This window comes from Anomaloglossus baeobatrachus, chromosome 7 (genome assembly GCF_048569485.1).
Source record: "Anomaloglossus baeobatrachus isolate aAnoBae1 chromosome 7, aAnoBae1.hap1, whole genome shotgun sequence".
NCBI lineage: Eukaryota > Metazoa > Chordata > Amphibia > Anura > Aromobatidae > Anomaloglossus > Anomaloglossus baeobatrachus.
Genome location: NC_134359.1, coordinates 11,966,765 through 11,989,226, shown reverse-complemented (window position 1 = coordinate 11,989,226; position 22,462 = coordinate 11,966,765). Strand labels below are relative to the sequence as shown.

Genomic DNA, 22,462 nt, shown 5'->3' with positions numbered 1-22,462 from the left:
ATCCCCCTAGTGGTAGCTGCAGACAGGATCTGATCATGTGTCTCTGTATACAGGGAGCTCCCCCTAGTGGTGGCTGCAGACAGGATCTTATCATGTATCTCTGTATACAGGGAGCTCCCCCTAGTGGTGACTGCAGACAGGATCTTATCATGTATCTTTGTATACAGGGAGCTCTCCCTAGTGGTGGCTGCAGACAGGATCTGATCATGTATCTCTGTATACAGGGAGCTCCCTCTAGTGGTGGCTGCAGACAGAATCTATCAAGTATCTCTGTGTACAGGGAGATCCCCCTAGTGGTGGCTGCAGACAGGATCTTATCATGTATCTCTGTATACAGGGAACTCCCCCAAGTGGTGGCTGCAGACAGGATCTTATCATGTATCTCTGTATACAGGGAGCTCCCCCTAGTGGTGGCTGCAGACAGGATCTGATCATGTATCTCTGTATACAGGGAGCTCCCTCTAGTGGTGGCTGCAGACAGAATCTATCAAGTATCTCTGTGTACAGGGAGATCCCCCTAGTGGTGGCTGCAGACAGGATCTAATCATGTATCTCTGTATACAGGGAGCTCCCTCTAGTGGTGGCTGCAGACAGGATCTGATCATGTATCTCTGTATACAGGGCTACCCCTAGTGGTGGCTGCAGACAGGATCTTATCATGTATCTCTGTATACAGGGAGCTCCCCCTAGTAGTGGCTGCAGACAGAATCTATCAAGTATCTCTGTGTACAGGGAGGTCCCTCTAGTGGTGGCTGCAGACAGAATCTATCAAGTATCTCCGTGTACAGGGAGCTCCCCCTAGTGGTGGCTGCAGATGGGATTTTATCATGTATCTCTGTACACAGGGAGCTCCCTCTAGTGGTGACTGCAGACAGAATCTATCAAGTATCTCTGCGTACAGGGAGGTCCCTCTAGTGGTGGCTGCAGATGGGATTTTATCATGTATCTCTGTATACAGGGAGCTCCCCCTAGTGGTGACTGCAGACAGGATCTTATCATGTATCTCTGTATACAGGGAGCTTCCCCTAGTGGTGGCTGCAGACAGACGTTTATGGCATATTTCTGTATACAGGGAGATCCCCCTAGTGGTGGCTGCAGACAGAATCTATCAAGTATCTCTGTGTACAGGGAGGTCCCTCTAGTGGTGGCTGCAGATGGGATTTTATCATGTATCTCTGTATACAGGGAGCTCCCCCTAGTGGTGGCTGCAGACAGGATCTTATCATGTATCTCTGTATACAGGGAGCTCCCCCTAGTGGTGGCTGCAGACAGGATCTTATCATGTATCTCTGTATACAGGGAGATCCCCCTAGTGGTGGCTGCAGACAGGATCTTATCATGTATCTCTGTATACAGGGAGCTCCCCCTAGTGGTGGCTGCAGACAGGATCTTATCATGTATCTCTGTATACAGGGATATCCCCCTAGTGGTGGCTGCAGACAGGATCTTATCATGTATCTCTGTATACAGGGAGCTCCCCCTAGTGGTGGCTGCAGACAGGATCTTATCATGTATCTCTGTATACAGGGAGCTCCCCCTAGTGGTGACTGCAGACAGGATCTTATCATGTATCTCTGTATACAGGGAGCTCCCCCTAGTGGTGGCTGCAGACAGGATCTTATCATGTATCTCTGTATACAGGGAGCTCCCCCTAGTGGTGGCTGCAGACAGGATCTTATCATGTATCTCTGTATACAGGGGGCTCCCCCTAGTGGTGGCTGCAGACAGGATCTTATCATGTATCTCTGTATACAGGGAGCTCCCTCTAGTGGTGACTGCAGACAGGATCTTATCATGTATCTCTGTATACAGGGAGCTCCCCCTAGTGCTGGCTGCAGACAGGATCTTATAATGTATCTCTGTATACAGGGAGCTCCCTCTAGTGGTGGTTACAGACAGGATGTTATCATGTATCTCTGTATACAGGGAGCTCCCCCTAGTGGTGGCTGCAGACAGGATCTTATCATATATCTCTGTATACAGGGAGCTCCCTCTAGTGGTGGCTGCAGACAGGATCTTATAATGTATCTCTGTATACAGGGAGCTCCCTCTAGTGGTGGCTACAGACAGGATCTTATCATGTATCTCTGTATACAGGGAGCTCCCCTAGTAGTGGCTACAGACAGGATCTTATGTATCTCTGTATACAGGGAGCTCCCCCTAGTGGTGGCTGCAGACAGGATCTTATCATGTATCTCTGTATACAGGGAGCTCCCTCTAGTGGTGGCTGCAGACAGGATCTTATAATGTATCTCTGTATACAGGGAGCTCCCTCTAGTGGTGGCTACAGACAGGATCTTATCATGTATCTCTGTATACAGGGAGCTCCCCTAGTAGTGGCTACAGACAGGATCTTATGTATCTCTGTATACAGGGAGCTCCCCCTAGTGGTGGCTACAGACAGGATCTTATCATATATTTCTGTATACAGAGGTAGTGGCAAACGGAAGACATAATTTTTTCATGTGTAACTCTGCTGTAAATTTGGAGTTCTAAAAAACATTTTCTAGTCTCTGACCTTTATCAGGAAGACATAGTATGAAATTTTTCTGAGCAGCATTAATGTGATGCAGGATGATTGCACCTTACATATTATATGTGACCTTTATGATTCATTGGCCCCTTCATCCTGCTCTATACATACAGCCCATTTAATTTCCAGTCCGCGAGACCACAGTTATAAGTTTTTTGGTTTCATCACTACAAAAAGATATAAACCCGTGTTATATTGATGTCGTCATTCAGGATTTGTTGTATTTTATTTTATTTGTAAATGTATCTATAATTTATCTTCACTATAAATGGCTCCGGCAGAAAAATCACTGAAATAAATACCGGCCTCCTGTATTTCTCTTCTTTTCTCTATTGCATAAATCCTGCTTCTTGCTGGGTGAATATTGCTGATGCCGGGATGATGATTTGTGCTCTATGATTTTACCTTTATTATATTGTGAATATATTTCCGCGCCTTTTCTTTTTGGCGCCATTCTCAGAAGTCAGATTTACACTTGATGTAAAGCATTTAGCAGCTGGAAATGTGCGGCTTCTAATTTCTGTTTATTTCACATCGGAGCAGATGATATAACGTCAGCGCACCGCGCTCTTTATTACGCCGACGGGCGAGGTCCGCTCCCGGAACAAGCGCCATTGTTGTAAATGTTCCTCCATATATAAATGTGATGCTCAGTGAAATGCTTCATATAAACTGCTGCTCAGTAATTGTCTGAGTATTTCTGCATTTAAGCTCCAGCTTGTGGAACAGTAAAACATGTTTCAGTCTCAGGATTACTCATGAGCAAAAGGAAAAGAAGGATAAGACCAGAGACCATGGAAAACATATGGGGCCCCTATAAGGGGAAGATTCTTCTACAACCCAGAAACCCTTTACCAGGACAGTAGGACTAATGCTCCGACATCCCTCACCATTACAAGACGGAGGGTCAGCAGGGACCACAGGGTAGGGGGTAATATTCAGAATAGTGGGAGAATGAAAAGGCCATGAGGAAAAGGGGCAAGATGGGACCTCAGTATTGAGTCCTCGCACCTGCACGGAGTCAGGGTTGTAAGATTTAGAGGAAAATGGGATCTTCTTTATTTTCCAGTAGTCTCTAGTTCCTCTCTCCTTGTATCTCTGGAAATCATTGTAAACCTTCTCAATTATCAAAATCTTGTCTTCTGTGCACGATAACTGAGGAGGCAGAGGAGAGAGAGGAGGGGAAATAAGCAGAGGACGAGAAAATGAGAAGAGCTAGCAGAAGAGGAGTGGAGAGAAAATGAGAGGAGTGGAGGAAAAGAGGCAAGAAGAAAAAAGGAAAGGAATGCAGAGGAGAGGAAAGAAAGAGACAAGAGAAGAGGAAAGTAGAGGAGAGAAGAGGAAAGAAGAAGAGCGGAGAGGAAAATAGACAAGAGGAAATGTGAGAAGATAAGACGAGAGGAGGAGAGAAGAACTGAGGAAAGAAGAGTGGAGAGGAGAGGAGGAGACAAGAGGTGAGGAAAAAAGAAATGAGAAAAAAGGGGAGGAGGGGAGGAAGCAAGAAGAAAAAGATAATAGAGGAGAAGAGAAGAGGAAAGAAAAGCAGAGGATTGGAGAGGAAGAGAGCATTGTTAAAGAAAGGAGATGAAAGGAGACAAGAGAAGAGGAAAGTAGAGGGGGAAAGAAAAGGAAGAGATAAGAGAAAAAGAGATAAGAGGAAAGAGGAGTATAGAGAAGAGTAGACAAGAGGAAAGGAGAGCAGAAGAAATTATAGGGGTGGAGAGGATGAGTGGAGAAAAGAGAAAAGTAGAAGAGGAGAGAGAGAAGAGAAAAAAAGATCAGTAGAGAGGAGAGGAGAAGAGGATGAGAGGGGACAAGAAAAGAGGAAAGTAGAGGAGTAGAGATGGGCAAACCATCAGATGTAGGTAAAGCCAGGCTTAAAAAAAAAAAGTCCGGTTTGGGACCAGAGTTTACCCAGAACTTGAGCCTTGACGCTGAATCCCATATAAGTCCATGGGGACCCAAACTTAAGTGCTATAAAATGTCCAGGGGGCTTTAAAAGAAGTAAAAAAAAGGGAATTAAAGCAGAGCAATTATACTTAGCGAGTTTCTGTGCGGCTGTCACTCTGCTTCCGGGTGAATATTCACTGCTTCCCCCACCCACCCTCTTTGAGAACGCCTGTGATTGGTTGCAGTCAGACTGTGCCCCCAACATCTGTGCCGGCATCTGTGATTGATTACACTCACACTAGCTGTTTGGGTCTCTAAAGTGGAGTGTAAAAATAAATAATTGGAAAAAATGGCTTAGGGTCCCCTGCATCCTGATACCCAGCACAGATAAAGCAGACAGCTGGAGGCTGCATCTTGGCTGTGTTCTAAAATACATGGAAGAAAACTGAGCTTTTTTTTAATTATTTAAATAAATCATTTAAAAAAAAAAGGTGTGAGGCCCTCCCCAATGTTGATACCATCTCAGATAAAGCAGACAGCTGGGGGCTTGTATTCTCAGGCTGGGGAGGTCCATGGTTATTGGGCTTCCCCAGCCTAAAAATATCAGCTGCCCCAGAATGGGCGTATTCATTAGATGTGACAATCCAGGCTGCTCTTACATCCCATTTGCCCTGGAGTGGTGACAATCGGGATAATCTAAGAGGTTAATGACAGCTTTAATTTCTCAAAAAATCACAGCTACCATGAACCTCCAGATTAGTAATGGGTAAGGGTCTATGAGTCCCCCCTTTACTAATGATATAATTACACAGTGAAGATAAATTGCACAGTTTGTGGATGCAGCCTTTAGCTGTCTGCTTTATCTGCACTGGGTATAAAATAAAGAGGGCCTAATGCCATTTTTTTCCAATTATTTATTTATTTTTACATTCCACTTTGGGGACCCAGATAACTAATATGAGGCAACCAACTACAGATGCCGGCACAGAGAGTGGGGGCGCAGTGTAACCATAACCCAATCACAGAATCTTATCATGTATCTCTGCATACAGGTAGCTCCCCCTAGTGGTGACTGCAGACAAGATCTTATCATGTATCTGTATACAGGGAGCTCCCCCTAGTGGCGGCTGCAGACAGGATCTTATCATGTATCTCTGTATACAGGGAGCTCTCCCTAGTGGTGGCTGCAGACAGGATCTTATCATGTATCTCTGTATACAGGGAGCTCCCCCTAGTGGCGGCTGCAGACAGGATCTTATCATGTATCTCTGTATACAGGGAGCTCCCCCTAGTGGTGGCTGCAGACAGGATCTTATCATGTTTCTCTGTATACAGGGAGCTCCCCCTAGTGGTGACTGCAGACAGGATCTTATCATGTATCTCGGTATACAGGGAGCTCCCCCTAGTGGTGACTGCAGACAGGATCTTATCATGTATCTCTGTATACAGGGAGCTCCCCCTAGTGGTGGCTGCAGACAGGATATTATCATGTATCTCTGTATACAAGGAGCTCCCCCTAGTGGTGACTGCAGACAGGATCTTATCATGTATCTCTGTATACAGGGAGCTCCCCCTAGTAGTGGCTGCAGACAGGATCTTATCATGTATCTCTGTACACAGGGAGCTCCCCCTAGTGGTGACTGCAGACAGGATCTTATCATGTATCTCTGTATACCGAGAGCTCCCCCTAGTGGTGGCTGCAGACAGGATCTTATAATGTATCTCTGTATACAGGGAGCTCCCCCTAGTGGTGACTGCAGACAGGATCTTATCATGTATCTCTGTATACAGGGAGCTCCCCCTTGTGGTGGCTGCAGACAGGATCTTATAATGTATCTCTGTATACAGGGAGCTCCCCCTAGTGGTGACTGCAGACAGGATCTTATCATGTATCTCTGTATACAGGGAGCTCCCCCTAGTGGTGACTGCAGACCGGATCTTATCATGTATCTCTGTATACAGGGAGCTCCCCCTAGTGGTGGCTGCAGACAGGATCTTATCATGTATCTCTGTATACAGGGAGCTCCCCCTTGTGGTGGCTGCAGACAGGATCTTATCATGTATCTCTGTATACAGGGAGCTCCCCCTAGTGGTTGCTGCAGACAGGATCTTATCATGTATCTCTGTATACAGGGAGCTCCCCCTAGTGGTGACTGCAGACAAATGTTTGTATTTATCACTATGTGTATGCAGAGGATTTGGAGCTCGGTATTAGGAAAGCTGAGTTCTCATTTCTATAAAGATGTAATAAGAAAATCATTCTGCAAAATCTGAAGTGTAAAAATACTATGGCAGAAAGTAAAACATTTTAAACTTTTAAAGCAAAAATGTAATTACTGTATTTTTTTAATCCTATGTAAACCCCTCTTTGTAGCATAAAATAGACATTCTTCTATCCACCTCCCTTCACTGTATAGGAGTCCAGTTTGGCCCTGCAGGTCGGTGATTAGGCAGCGCTGCTGATTTTTGCTGCTCGTTAGTTTCCTTTTTTAGCTTCTAATGACAGATATTCATGTACATTACAGTAATGATTCCCCGTGGTCGCTGTGGCCCCGCGGACGCCACGATCTTCAGAATGAGCCGCCTCTTTCCAATCATTGTAAGGAAAACCAGAAAAGCAATAAAAGATCCAGCTAATAGAATATCTGCAGAGCGCAGTGCGGTGATGAGTCTCCGCAGGATGGTTCTCGGCTGACACTTTCATACTTCGGGGAGTTACATTGGGCGTGCGGATCTCAATGATGAAATTGATGAAAAAAGTTACAATTTACTGTCATCAGATCTGAACTTTGACTCGGGGAAAATTCTGCAGAAAATAATCTCTCCCGATATCCAGCTGGGAATCCGGTGCTGAAGGTTTCCACTACTCGCTCCTTCATCAGGTCACATCTATCGCTGCAATCACGCGTCTTATTTCTCTTTATGCCTAATATGTCTCTGTTTATAGAGTCTGAAAAGCTCAAGAAAGAAGAATCTAAACTGTGTCCACCAGCACAATGCAGACTGATGGGGAAGGGGAGAATTGTGAGTGCAGCTCTGGGGGTGACTGCCCATCTGTAATATCCAAAATGGTGTTCTTGGTTTGTGGATACTCATCACTGGGGGCTTCCTGTGAGACCACCGCCGATCGTGAGTGAATCCAGAGCATGCACACTGTGGACCCACAGAAGGAGATACCGAAACACAGTGCAAAGCCCCCTTTTCTGGGTCAGTGAGGGTCCCAGAGGTCATGCGCCCAGCAGTCAATAAGTCCGGTGGCATAGTGTCCGTTACCAGCGCCTTACGACAAGGCGTTTTGTGTCCCCTGACCCGTGGACCCCTCGAGTCCCTTCCACCAGTCCGGTATTGCCCCCCTTATCCTCCAGTCACATTTTGTATTTTAAGAAAATACTGATGTAATTATAGTTTGACCTTTGACCTCCAGTTTTCATTCTTTTTGCTTAATTCCAACCTAAACTATTTAAAATAAATGGTTGTAAATTGTTATATTATTTCTTAATGGTTTAGTTTTTTTTTAATACATTTTTTAATGTACAATATTACAGCAGCCGAGTCCCTAAACTTAACCTTAGCCCGAAGCCAAAGCCTCGCCCTAAATCGAACGCCAACTTTAGTCCTATTCATAACCCTAATCCTAATCCTCGCTCATCCCCGCTCCATGCACTAACTTTAGTTATTGAATGAAGACAGGATTGGATTCTTGAGCAGTGAATGTGATTTGTCATTACCTTCAATCATCACCTTCTAATCTGTCATCTTGGTTCCTGTACAACAGATGAGATGAGTTTGTCATCGACTGCTGCACTCTGCATCAGCAGCGCCTGAGAATACAAAGCCCATCTCCGTGCTGTGCTCTGCATAGGCAGCACTGGGCAGGCACTTGCTGCAATATTGTAAGAAGACTCATTGAACAGTTATAGGTGGGGGAGGCTACACCACTGTATATGTTGTACCACACACAATAGGACATCCCCTTTAAATTAAGTAGGGAACTTGTGTTTTAGTATAAAAGATAGGGGTAAAGCAGAGGGTGGGGATACAGGCCTCAGGGGTTGGTTTAAGGAGAGGTTGATGCCATGACGGGTGGGTTCCATGAGGGTTTGGTTTCAGGAAGGGCTGGTTCCAGGTGTTGATTCCTGGAGGGTTGGTTTCAAGGTGGGGTTGGTTTCAGGAGTCATTGGTTCCAGATGGGGATAATTCCAGGAGGGGTTGGTTCCAGATGGGGATAATTCCAGGAGGGGTGGGTTCCAGATGGGGATAATTCCAGGAGGGGTTGGTTCCAGATGGGGATAATTCCAGGAGTCCTTGGTTCCAGATGGGGATAATTCCAGGAGGGGTTGGTTCCAGATGGGGATAATTCCAGGAGGGGTTGGTTCCAGATGGGGATAATTCCAGGAGTCGTTGGTTCCAGATGGGGATAATTCCAGGAGTCGTTGGTTCCAGATGGGGATAATTCCACGAGTCGTTGGTTCCAGGTGGGATTGGTTCCGGAAGGGGATAGAGCTCCAGGAGGGGTTGGTTCCAGAAGTGGTTGGTTAATGAGGAGTTGGGTCCAGGTGGGGTTGGTTTCAAGAATTGTTGGTTCCAGAAGGAATCGCATTGAGGGATTGGCTCCAGGAGGGGTTGGTTTCACTGGGGATTGGCTTTAGAAGTGCAGATGAGTGAACCTGGATAGTAAATTTTGGTGTTTGTACCGAATAGTGAAATTTCCCTAGCTCAATTACTTTTGTCTCCAGGGGGTCTGGCTGTGGTCAGTATATATAAGAGGCTTGCACTCATATATATATATATATATTAGTGCTCACTTCAGTTATCCTATTCAGTTATATGTAGTTTTTTTTCTGAATGTGAACACAGCTCCGCCCCTTTCGGCCATGTTTTTTCCATCTCCTATATAAGAAAGTCCTTAGTTACCCCTCTCCACCCATAGCAGTTTTTAATTGCAATGAGATGACACACAGTTAGGGTCACAGAGCTAGGGACCCCAATATAGAGATATGCCTTGACGAGGCCTTGGGGCTCAGTTACATTGATCAATGCGATTGCTAAATATCTCCTTTTTCCTAATATTCATAGCAGGTATGCAATTCATTATTCACATGTTCAAATTAGCAAGTAGCATTTTTCATTGTATATTCCAATATTTTTCCATATGCTTAAGGCATTATACCATTATCTAAGTTTGATGTGCAGCCTTATTCTTATATATAGTATGTATTTTTGGCTTGCACTCATATATATATATATTAGTGCTCACTTCAGTTATCCTATTCAGTTGGCTGTGGTCAGTGGCTTCTTCCTTACTACAATTAACTTTCACCCCTTACCATTTGGTCCAGAATGGAGGAATTGGATTTCTGTCCTGAATAGGGTGACCTAGTCTTGATGGAGGTCAGGGTGTGTGGAAATATATATGATTGGCAGGTGGACTGGTATGTATGGATATGCCATATTCCTCACAGTTTGTGTAATGAGGGGTTGATTCCAGCAGCAGCTGCTTCCAGACTGAGTTTTTTTCCAGAAGGAGTTGGATCCAGGAGGGGTCCAGTTCTTGGAGGGGTTGGTTTCAGCGAACAAGCTAATCTTCCTTGGTTGGAGTATTTCCATTATTGGTCAGGGCAGTGAAGCGTGACATTCTAGTTTAGTTTAGTAGCAGTTTCCAAAGATTGGATACCAGCTGCAAACCCGGTATGTCCGCACAATTGAAGGCTATCTTGGCAGTTACAGGTTTTTGTTTTTTTTTTATATAAATACAAAGTAACAGTTTGCAGATTTCAATAGTCCGGCAGATTGATTGTGGTCCATAAACTAAAAAGCCATAATCCTCCAGTCCTATCAATGAGGAAATACCTCTAACGGTGCAATTTATCTGAATTTTCACCATTGTTCTTTGATTTTTTACATTGTATCTTTTTGGATACAATTGGTAAATGCTGCGGACAAATAGGGCTGCATTATTCTTTGGAAAATTGCTTACACAGGGCAGTAAATGCTTTTCATACTTCTAATTGACCTTTAGCGTTTCGGTCCTCGGAGTCGTTCTTGCCTTTTCTAGATCTCATCAGCTGAAGATAATACAACATGAGGATAGAGACATGATATCGACTGGAGACAGAAAAGACTGCGCACAATGCGTGTCCTAGACACGGAATCATAGAAAAGCTTTCTTTATTAAATATCCATTATTTACAGCTCCTTATATCTGTACAATGGTAAGAATAGAAAATAAAGGAAACTGTTCTGTGCAGGCGACGTACGGCGGCTACAAATCTCTTTTTGCACTGAGTGTTCAAAACACTTTATTAGGAGATAATGTGGAAGTAACAAAATATCCAGGAGGCCACGCGGAGAACGATGGGATTTAGTGAGCGCCGATATTGCCCTAATCTGATACCACTGACAGGTCACATTACAATATTGGGGATACAAAAGAAAAATGTGTCTATATGCAGAGGGGTCACATACTAATGCAATACAGTATAAGAGGTGCCTATAGAAGAGGAGGGCGGGTGCCAATGGCAAGAATCAGCCTGGCCACCTTTCCTGGTGCTAATTCATGGCATCACCAATCACCATGGTGCGCTGACACTTGAAGGGGTTTTCAATGATCTATATACTAAGGACCTTTACTTTGGATAAACAATCAACATCAGAATTGAGGGTGTCTAACACCCCGATATAACACAGCTCCATACACCGTGTAGTGGCCGTTCTCAGTACTGCAGCTCCTCACAGCTCCATACACCGTGTAGTGGCTGTTCTCCGTACTACAGCTCCTCACAGCTCCATACACCGTGTAGTGGCCGTTCTCAGTACTGCAGCTCCTCACAGCTCCATACACCGTGTAGTGGCCGTTCTCAGTACTGCAGCTCCTCACAGCTCCATACACCGTGTAGTGGCCGTTCTCAGTACTGCAGCTCCTCACAGCTCCATACACCGTGTAGTGGCCGTTCTCAGTACTGCAGCTCCTCACAGCTCCATACATCGTGTAGTGGCTGTTCTCAGTACTGCAGCTCCTCACAGCTCCATACACCGTGTAGTAGCCACACTCAGTACTGCAGCTCCTCACAGCTCCATACACCGTGTAGTGGCCGTTCTCAGTACTGCAGCTACTCACAGCTCCATACACCGTGTAGTGGCCATTCTCAGTACTGCAGCTCCTCACAGCTCCATACACCGTGTAGAGGCTGTTCTCAGTACTGCAGCTCCTCACAGCTCCATACACCGTGTAGTGGCCATTCTCAGTACTGCAGCTCCTCACAGCTCCCACACCGTGTAGTGGCCGTTCTCAGTACTGCAGCTCCTCACAGCTCCATACACCGTGTAGTGGCCATTCTCAGTACTGCAGCTCCTCACAGCTCCATACACCATGTAGTGGCCGTTCTCAGTACTGAAGCTCCTCACAGCTCTATACACCGTGTAGTGGCAGTTCTCAGTACTGCAGCTCCTCACAGCTCCATACACCGTGTAGTGGCCGTTCTCAGTACCGCAGCTCCTCACAGCTCCATACACCATGTAGTGGTCGTTCTCAGTACTGCAGCTCCTCACAGCTCCATACACAGTGTAGTGGCCGCTCTCAGTACTGCAGCTCCTCACAGCTCCGTACACCGTGTAGTGGTCGTTCTCAGTACTGCAGCTCCTCACAGCTCCATACACCGTGTAGTGGCCGTTCTCAGTACTGCAGCTCCTCACAGCTCCGTACACCGTGTAGTGGATATTCTCAGTACTGCAGCTCCTCACAGTTATGTACACCGTGTAGTGGCCGTTCTCAGTACTGCAGCTCCTCACAGCTCCATACACAGTGTAGTGGCCGTTCTCAGTACTGCAGCTCCTCACAGCTCCATATACAGTGTAGTGGCCGCTTTCAGTACTGCAGCTCCTCACAGCTCCATACACCGTGTAGTGGATATTCTCAATACTGCAGCTCCTCACAGCTCCATACACCGTGTAGTGGCCGTTCTCAGTACTGCAGCTACTCACAGCTCCATACACAGTTTAGTGGCCGTTCTCAGTACTGCAGCTCCTCACAGCTCTGTACACAGTGTAGTGGCCGTTCTCAGTACTGCAGCTCCTTACAGCTCCATACACCGTGTAGTGGCCATTCTCAGTACTGCAGCTCCTCACAGCTCTGTACACCATGTAGTGGCCGTTCTCAGTACTGCAGCTACTCACAGCTCCATACACAGTTTAGTGGCCGTTCTCAGTACTGCAGCTCCTCACAGCTCCATACACCGTGTAGTGGCCGTTCTCAGTTCTGCAGCTCCTCACAGCTCCATACATCGTGTAGTGGCCGTTCTCAGTTCTGCAGCTCCTCACAGCTCCATACACCGTGTAGTGGCCGTTCTCAGTTCTGCAGCTCCTCACAGTTCTGTACACCGTGTAGTGGCCGCTCTCAGTACTGCAGCTCCTCACAGCTCCATACACCGTGTAGTGGCCGTTCTCAGTACTGCAGCTCCTCACAGCTCCATACACCGTGTAGTGGCCATTCTAAGTACTGCAGCTCCTCACAGCTCCATACACCGTGTAGTGGCCGTTCTCAGTACTGCAGCTCCTCACAGCTCCATACACCATGTAGTGGCCGTTCTCAGTACTGCAGCTCCTTACAGCTCCATAAACCGTGTAGTGGCTGTTCTCAGTTCTGCAGCTCCTCATAGCTCTGTACACCGTGTAGTGGCCGTTCTCAATACTGCAGCACCTCACAGCTCCATACACCGTGTAGTGGCCGTTCTCAGTACTACAGCTCCGTACATCGTGTAGTGGCCGTCCTCAGTACTGCAGCTCCATACACAGTTTAGTGGCCATTCTCAGTACTGCAGCTCCTCACAGCTCTGTACACCGTGTAGTGGCCGTTCTCAGTACTGCAGCACCTCACAGCTCCATACACCGTGTAGTGGCCGTTCTCAGTACTACAGCTCCGTACATCGTGTAGTGGCCGTCCTCAGTACTGCAGCTCCTCACAGCTCTGTACACCGTGTAGTGGCTGTTCTCAGTACTGCAGCTCCTCACAGCTCTGTACACCGTGTAGTGGCCGTTCTCAGTACTGCAGCTCCTCACAGCTCTGTACACCGTGTAGTGGCCGTTCTCAGTACTGCAGCACCTCACAGCTCCATACACCGTGTAGTGGCCGTTCTCAGTACTACAGCTCTGTACATCGTGTAGTGGCCGTCCTCAGTACTGCAGCTCCTCACAGCTCTGTACACCGTGTAGTGGCCGTTCTCAGTACTGCAGCTCCTCACAGCTCTGTACATCGTGTAGTGGCCATTCTCAGTACTGCAGCTCCTCACAGCTCTGTACACCTTGTAGTGGCCATTCTCAGTACTGCAGCTCCTCACAGCTCCATACACCGTGTAGTGGCCGTTCTCAGTACTGCAGCTCCTCACAGCTCTGTACATCGTGTAGTGGCCATTCTCAGTACTGCAGCTCCTCACAGCTCCATACACCGTGTAGTGACCGTTCTCAGTACTGCAGCTCCTCACAGCTCCGTACACCGTGTAGAGGCCGTTCTCAGTACTGCAGCTCCTCACAGCTCCATACACCGTGTAGTGACCGTTCTCAGTACTGCAGCTCCTCACAGCTCCGTACACCGTGTAGTAGCCGTTCTCAGTACTGCAGCTCCTCACAGCTCCATACACCATGTAGTGGCCGTTCTCAGTACTGCAGCTCCTCACAGCTCCATACACCATGTAGTGGCCGTTCTCAGTACTGCAGCTCCTCACAGCTCCATACACCGTGTAGCGGCCGTTCTCAGTTCTGCAGCTCCTCACAGCTCCGTACACCGTGTAGTGGCCGTTCTCAGTACTACAGCTCCATACACAGTTTAGTGGCCGTTCTCAGTACCGCAGCTTCTCACAGCTCTGTACACCGTTTAGTGGCCGTTCTCAGTACTACAGCTCCTCACAGCTCCATACACCGTGTAGTGACCGTTCTCAGTACTGCAGCTACTCATAGCTCCATATACCGTGTAGTGGTCATTCTCAGTACTACAGCTCCATACACAGTTTAGTGGCCATTCTCAGTACTGCAGCTCCTCACAGCTCTGTACACCGTGTAGTGGCCGTTCTCAGTACTGCAGCTCCTCACAGCTCTGTTCACCGTGTAGTGGCTGTTCTCAGTACTGCAGCTCCTCACAGCTCCCTACACCGTGTAGTGGCCGTTCTCAGTACTGCAGCTACTCACAGCTCCAAACACCGTGTAGTGGCCGTTCTCAGTACTGCAGCTCCTCACAGCTCCATACACCGTGTAGTGGCCGTTCTCAGTACTGCAGCTCCTCACAGCTCTGTACACCGTGTAGTGGCCGTTCTCAGTACTGCAGCTCCTCACAGCTCCATACACCGTGTAGTGGCCGTTCTCAGTACTGCAGCTCCTCACAGCTCCATACACCGTGTAGTGGCCGTTCTCAGTACTGCAGCTCAGATCACAATTGTGACAAGGCGCTGCAGTACTCAGAGCGGCCTCTACAGAGTGTATGGTGCTGTATTGTTCCTGCTCTTTACACTGTGTATATAAGCCACAGCAGCGGCTGTAAACAGATGATTGGTGGAGGAGCCGGGTTTGGATTTAGTATTATATTAACATATACTATTTTATAAGTAATCAATAGTAAATCCCTGGAAACCCCAAAATGCTCAGAGGGGAAAGTAAAGAGACTGTTAAGGCAGTTCCTCCAACCATTCACCATTTGGCTCCACCAGGGGCTCTCCAGCTTGATGGAACTTTTCAACATCTTGAGGGTCATTGGCTGAACAAGTCTAGGTTTATATCAACGCTGAGAAAAAAAAGCACATAAAACCCAAACTGCAGCCCCAGAGGTGACATCATGCACCTGGACTGATGACATCACAGCGATGCCCTTACTGGACACCATTGTTGGACAGCTACAGCTTGGACTTTACAGCCGCTATTCATCTTTCTTCTCTACAGAAGTAAAAGATCCATGAGACTTCTGAAATATTTTTACGTAACGTTGTGCATTTTTGAAGGACCGAACCACAACATATGTAAGCTCGGAGCCACGAGGGCACAACCTCCTCTTACCCCTCATCCACCCAACTTGACAAGTATATGCACTCTATAGAGAATGATCCTCACAAATCCGGAAAGACCATTGTGCCCGGCTATTGCCCCCGTGTGCCGGGTCCTGACACCATCCCTTACAGTCACCCAAGGCTGCCAGCGTGTCCCACCAGGTCCCGCAGACTGGAGCTCCGGATGCAGCATTGCACACAATGTATCGCTCTACTTGTATTCATTTGTCTTCTGTTCTGCTCCAGTTTTGTGAATAATAATACAGTTTAAACATTGAGCAGAAACGTTTTACGACCATTAATATAATAAATTGCTATAGCTCTGATCACCTCCGTCTAACACCCTCGCTCTCCCTCATGATGGTGTCGATTAGAGTCTGACCCCCGGCAGGTATTATATCTTATATATGATATAGATAAGATATAGATAAATTCTCTTTTAAATGAATGTCTGCCCTTTTACTTTTCTTCTTTTACTTTACATCCAAAATTTTCTTTTTTCTTTTCTATGTTTCTAATACAAAGTCCCAAATCCGCTGCGTAGACAAAGATTTAATTAGTACTACCTGCACCCACCACTAGAGGGAGCTCAGGAGCTCAATAATAGCACAATATCCATAGAGCTCCCTCTAGTGGTGGAAGCTGGGAAACAGCATGTTATAAACTACCTCTACATCTCTGCAGAGGGTTTGATGCTCTGTGTCAGATAGAAATGGGGATCTGTCTGATCCCGGTTTATAGGAAACATTCTGAAAACCTTTAATTTGTGATTTCTAAGGAAAGTTGATGTTTCTTCTCTATCAGTTATTATCTGAAACTATGAAGAAGACTAAAAAATGATTGTGACAGAACAAAAAGAAATGAGTCTGGGGGAAGATTGTGCCAAAAAAGGGGCCTGGACTCAGGGGCACTTTGCACACTGCGACATCGCAGGTGCGATGTCGGTGGGGTCAAATTGAAAATGACGCACTTCCGGCATCGCATGCGACATCGCAGTGTGTAAAGGCTGGATGATACGATTAACGAGCGCAAAAGCGTCGTAATCGTATCATCGGTGCAGCGTCGGCGTAATCCATGATTACGCTGACGCGACGGTCCGATGTTGTTCCTCACTCCTGCGGCAGCGCACATCGCTGTGTGTGAAGTCGCAGGAGCGAGGAACGTCTCCTACCGGCCTCACTGCGGCTTCCGTAGGATATGCGGAAGGAAGGAGGTGGGCACTGGGGCAGGATGTTGACATCCTGCTCATCTCCGCCCCTCCGCTCTGATTGGCCGCCTGCCGTGTGACGTCGCAGTGACGCCGCACGACCCGCCCCCTTAACAAGGAGGCGGGTCGCCGGCCACAGGGACGTCGCACGGCAGGTGAGTGTGTGTGTGAAGCTGGCGTAGCGATAACTTTCGCTACGCCAGCTATCACCACATATCGCTGCTGCGACGGGGGCGGGCACTATCGCACTCGGCATCGCAGCATCGGGCTGCGATGTCGTAGTGTGCAAAGCCCGCCTCAGAGAGAAGGAACGATCAGATGAACGTGATTTGCTGATGTGACTGGTCGTAGGTTATATTGGCCTGCTGTGTAATCAGGATCTTGATCTGCCGCACAGGAGAAGTGATCACTGACACAGATTACACAAATTAGTGAACAATATTTGGGAGGAAAAGGCCCTCTGTACATAGAAGTCTTAGATTTTAGAGTTCAGCTCATGAAACATGTGAGAAAAACAAAAGTGCTGTGTTTATATGGTCTCGTTCAGTGCAATATCAGCAGGATCATATGTACTAAACCAGCAATTACATGTGTGCATAAAACCGCTACCTATACACACTGTACCTTCATATGCACTGGCACATAGACCATCATTATATTTACAGGAATACTACACGAGGTTAAACACTCACATATCTGTCTACATTTTTCAAAGCGCACCCTATATACAGTATATACACAACCTCATTCATACACAGCTATACATACAAATATACATATTTACATACAGATGACGTATACATGCACACGTCTGTACAGTCATGGTTTGCAGCCTTGAAATTGTTCCAAAAAATGAAGTTTTTCTCCCAGGAAATTATTGCAGTTACACACGTTATTTCCTTTGTGTCTTGAAACAACAACAAAAAAATCTGATAAAAAAAAAAAAAAAATCCAAATTAGACAATTTCACTCAAAACTCTAAAAATACTCCGGACACAATCGCTGTCCCCTCCTCTTAATATTTGGTTGCGCCCTTTACCCTTTGGAATGAATCCCTTCATCAGTCGCCTCCCATCCCCGTCCACAGCTTCTTCCTCCTCTCACCCGGAATCTCACACTCTTCTGTATAAACGTCTCCAGGTCTCTTGTATCTGAAGGCGTCTCCTCTCCTCTTCTCTTTTCTCCTCTTCTATATAAACGTTGCCAGGTCTCTCATATCTGAAGGCGTCTTCTCTCCTCTTCTCTTTTCTCCTCTTCTCTTCTCTCCTCTTCTATATAAATGTCTCCAGGTCTCTTGTATCTGAAGGCGTCTCCTCTCCTCTTCTCTTTTCTCCTCTTCTCTTCTCTCCTCTTCTATATAAACGTCGCCAGGTCTCTCATATCTGAAGGCGTCTTCTCTCTCCTCTCTTCTCTTCTCTCTCCTCTCCTCTTCTCTTCTCTTCTCTTCACCAAATTTTCAGATCTCTCCCCAGGTGTTAATGGGGTTTAGCTCCGGACTCATTGCGGCCTCTTCAGATCTCTCCAGCGCTTTGTTTCCATCCATTTCTGGGGCTTCTTGAAGTGTTTGGAGTCATTGTCCTGCTGGAGACCCCCGACCTAGGACAATACCCGGCTTTCTGACACTGGGCTCTACATTGTCACCCAAAATCCTCCGGTAATCTTCAGATTTCATGATGTCTTGCACACAGTCACCACACCCAGTGCCAGAGGAATAAAAACATCCGCAAACAAATCTGTGACCTTCCACCATATGTGCCGGTAGGTGCTGTGATTTTTACTTTGTAGCCTCATTCCATTTTCGGTAAACAGTAGAATGATGCACTTTACCATAAAGCTCTAACTTGGTCTCATCTGTCCACAAGACACTTGCCCAGGAGGATTTGGGTTTCTCACGTACATTTTGGCTTTTCTGTCTGTGTCACCAGTGGGGTCCTCCTGGGTCTCCTCCATAGTGTTTTTCTGTATTGGTGTCAGCATTGGAGTCCTCCTGGGTCTCCTCCATAGCGTTTCATTTCATTCAAATGTGGACGGATAGATCGTGCTGACACTGATGCCCCTGAGCTGCAGGATGGTTAGAATTTCTCTGAACCTTCATTGGAGCTTATCCAGCATCTGGACTATCCTGTGTAATAACCTTTCATCAGTTTTTCTTTGCTGTCTACGTCCAGGAAGATTAGCTGCAGTGCCATGGGCATCTTGATTATGTTGTGTACCGTGGACAAAGGAACATGAAGATCTCTGGAGATTAAATTGTAACCTTGAGATTGTGGATACTTTTGGTTCTCCAGTCCTCAGACAGTTCTCTTCTCTTTCTGTTCTCTGTGTTTAGTGCGGCACACACAGGGGCACAATGCAAAGCCTGACTCAACTTCTCCCCTTATTATCTAGTTTCAGATGTGATTTTTATATTGCCCAAACCTGTTACTTGCCACTGGTGAGTCTGTATGAGCGTTACATGCTGGAAACAAAGTTGGAAAGGTGCCAACAATTCTGTCTGGCCCATTTTGGAGGTTTTATGTGAAATTATGTCCAATTTGATTTTATTAATCATGGAAAATAATCATGGGTATAAATAAATGTGCAATTTTAATAATTTTCTGGGAGAAATACTTCATTTTCTGGAACAATTTCAAGGTGCCAACACTTTTGGCCATGACTGTATATACACACATACATACACAAATCTTTATACACACACACAAGCTATATACATATACACAATCAGCCCCTCTTTGTCAGTGATTTCGGTATCACACACTTTGTTCCTGTCACCTCCTGAGTTTTGGGAATCGCTGTTTAGAACTTGTCTCCATTTTGCCTACATTTGTGATGTAACTGAGCAGATTTTCCCGGGGAGCTCCTCGGGTCGCTGCACCTCTTCTGCAATATAAAGATTAATTCACTGATGGAGACCAGGAAACTTTGGGGACATTATATTTTTTACTTAAATTAACTTTTTTGGGACTAAAAAATAATCTTGCAATTGAGTTCAGTAAAATTGCACATTGCATTGATATAAAAGAATATTTCATTTCTCTAATCTAAAACAAATCTCAATCTCCCCCCCCCCCCTCGGTGCTTTATGTGCTGAATACAGGGTTTTACGACTTCTTCATCAAAAATAATATATTTCTTCCTCAACAATCCTTTTCCTACACATTATGGGAACCAGTGATACTCATTACACAATCTCCCTCTAGGGAGAATCTCAAACCAATTCCCCAAAAATATCCCAATACTATATGGAAAAACGTCGTCTATAAAACTTCCATTTAGTTACATCTGCTAATCAGAGGACATTACTGCTCCTAAAGGGCTTGTGTATCTATGTGGATGTTAGAAGTGCACTAACACCTCCATTATTAGGTAGCTCTGTCATTCAGAAGTCTAGAAAAGCTGGGTGACAACCAGATTGGGAAGTGTAATATTGACCATATTGGATTTCAGCCAAACACGCGGATATAGAAGTGTCTCAGCCGGACAGAAGGGCTGACTCCATGGCTGATTGCATTGACTAATGCTAATCAATCCTATTAGAGTAAATTCTCCTATATAGGGTCATTAGTGAAATGTATCAGCCAGGAGCAGAGCAGGCTTCATAGCCTTTACAGTTACCCTGTGAGCCCCTGAAAGGTGCGGACTGCCTGCATTACCTGTGACCGGGCTGTAGTCTGCAGGGGTCGGATTCCCCCTCCTGCCATATGTCACATTAAACAATTGCATAAAATACAATTCCCTAAAGACCAAACCCAGAAATCCCAATAACAGGGGGTGCTGTACAAAATATTGCTGTCTCTGCATGTCCAGTGTCTGGTGCAGCTGCAGGGGCCCCGAGAGATCAGGGGGCCACATCCAGCTCTACAGCAGGTGGGATTGTGCATCATGAGGAGCTCTTGGACTGTGTAGGGCCCCTATACTGTTTTTGGGACCTTTTTTGTCTGTGTACGCCGGGGGTCAGAATAAGGTCTTCATCTTAGGGGGTGCTACAAAGCTGCAGAGATAATTAAGAAAGCCTGGGACCCCCCATCCGTGATCGCCCCTTCATTTGTTGCACACAATGATCTTCTATAGAATTAATTCTTAATATAAGAACATTTTTGGTTCCTTCTGATTGTGGTCTCAGCGGCTCCTCGCTCTCCCCCAGACACGGAGGACGTGATGTAAGAGTGAAGGATACCGGCTCTGATAATAGCGCACAATGGAGCCGGCACCGGGAGGAAACCATCCGGAATGTATCGCCAGGAAGTGTTACAATCCTCCGCCATCAATGTCTCCGGAGCTACAAAGCGGCCTCGGGGTCAATTCCTCATTTTTGCACTTGGAGGTTCCCTGCAAGGAGTGAAACACATTTACAAAACGGGAAAAGAAGAAGGAAATAAAAAACTGCAAAAAACGTGAAAATCCGAAACAGACGATGTAGAAAGCGAGTGCGTCAGATAAAATATTCCCTCCTGCACTCGCTGACTGCGTTCTGTCCGTCCAGCTCCTTCCGGAAGGGATAGTCCACGCTGCCCGGATAGTCCTTCTCCTTGGACTGACTTTTTCCATGAGTTTTTTTATGTTGGCGAAGAATTTTTATCATTATCGCCGCAATGCAAAAAATGATGAATATTGTGACGGCTATGACACCTAGAAAGAAAGCAGAGAGGAAACAGATGGTGAGAGTATTACTCCACCCCAGGGAACGTGACTTCACCTGGGTGCCAATACTTATGCAATGCTGCATATTTTGGTAATAGTTTTTAAATGACTTGTTCATTATTGAACTTTTTCCCCTTTTTCGTAGTTTTTTTCCTGTTGTAAGGCTAATTTTTAGTTTTCTGCCAAGTTGTTCTTTTACGTTGCCCCAATTTTCAAGTCTATTTTCAACGTCTTTTGTTGTTTTTATCTCCGTTCAACACTTTTAACCAAGGATTTTTCCATCCAATTCACTGTTTCTCACTTATGCCTCTCCCCGGCATAAGTAACAATCACATGGAAAAAATAATCTATATAGGTCCTTCACCCGTCCTCAGACCCGGTCAGCCTCCAGCAGAGCTGATCAACAGAGGTGTTTTCACCTCCACTCCCAGACAGCAAATGAGGCAGCTGAGCCGCCTTGTATCACTCATTCCAAATCCTAACGTAAGGGACTGGCCAGTCCCACCCAACTCTATTGGCCGTTCCTAAAACCCAGATTCAATTTCCAGGCCCATTAAAAAACACCTGTCTGCACCATATGTGCTGGAGCCTGCTTCTCCAGGTTCTACATCACGGAGTCCTGCCACCTCAGTGACACATACCTCCCATCCAGGAGCTATCCTGCTCCTACTTTACAGGCCGCTCTGCTCCTCACCCCGGCTGTCCAGTCCTCGTCGCTTCTTATCCCCGGAGCAAGTTCTGAAATTCCAGCACAAGGTCAAGGGACACATGTGACTTTTCGTGCACTTTTCAGAATTCTCCCAAATTTCTTCAGAGTTGGAAGTCCCTGCTCAGCATGAGAGGCCCAGGAATAAGAAGTAGCGGTGAGGACCGGGCAGCTGGCGGTGAGCGGTGGAGGACCCGGAGAGGTGAGAATAAGGATGCTATGATTTTTTATATTTACTATGTTCGTGGGGTCCGGGGGGACCATAATAAGTGACATTATATTAACATTATAACAACTTTTCTGCAAATTGAATTGCCAAACAAAATCCCCAAATTCCAATTCTCACGCATCCGCTCCTCGGTAGTTGGGACCTGATCGAGTGTATAATGGAGCAGATTTTACTACTGATTAATTTCTGTTCCCAAATCACTGAAAATGACCTTGAACGTGATATTAGTATC

At 46.2% G+C, this 22,462-nt stretch overlaps 1 protein-coding gene across 1 annotated transcript in view; it reads right to left on the bottom strand.

Moving 5' to 3' along the window:
- Positions 1-10,606: 10,606 nt before the first annotated feature.
- CNTNAP5 (contactin associated protein family member 5) overlaps positions 10,607-22,462 on the bottom strand; it is a 356,337-nt gene continuing 344,481 nt past the window's right edge. Inside the window, exon 24 of the mRNA XM_075317029.1 lies at positions 10,607-21,283. Within this exon, the coding sequence (XP_075173144.1) occupies positions 21,087-21,283 (197 nt within the window). The 3' untranslated portion in view covers positions 10,607-21,086. The remainder of the gene's footprint in view (positions 21,284-22,462) is intronic.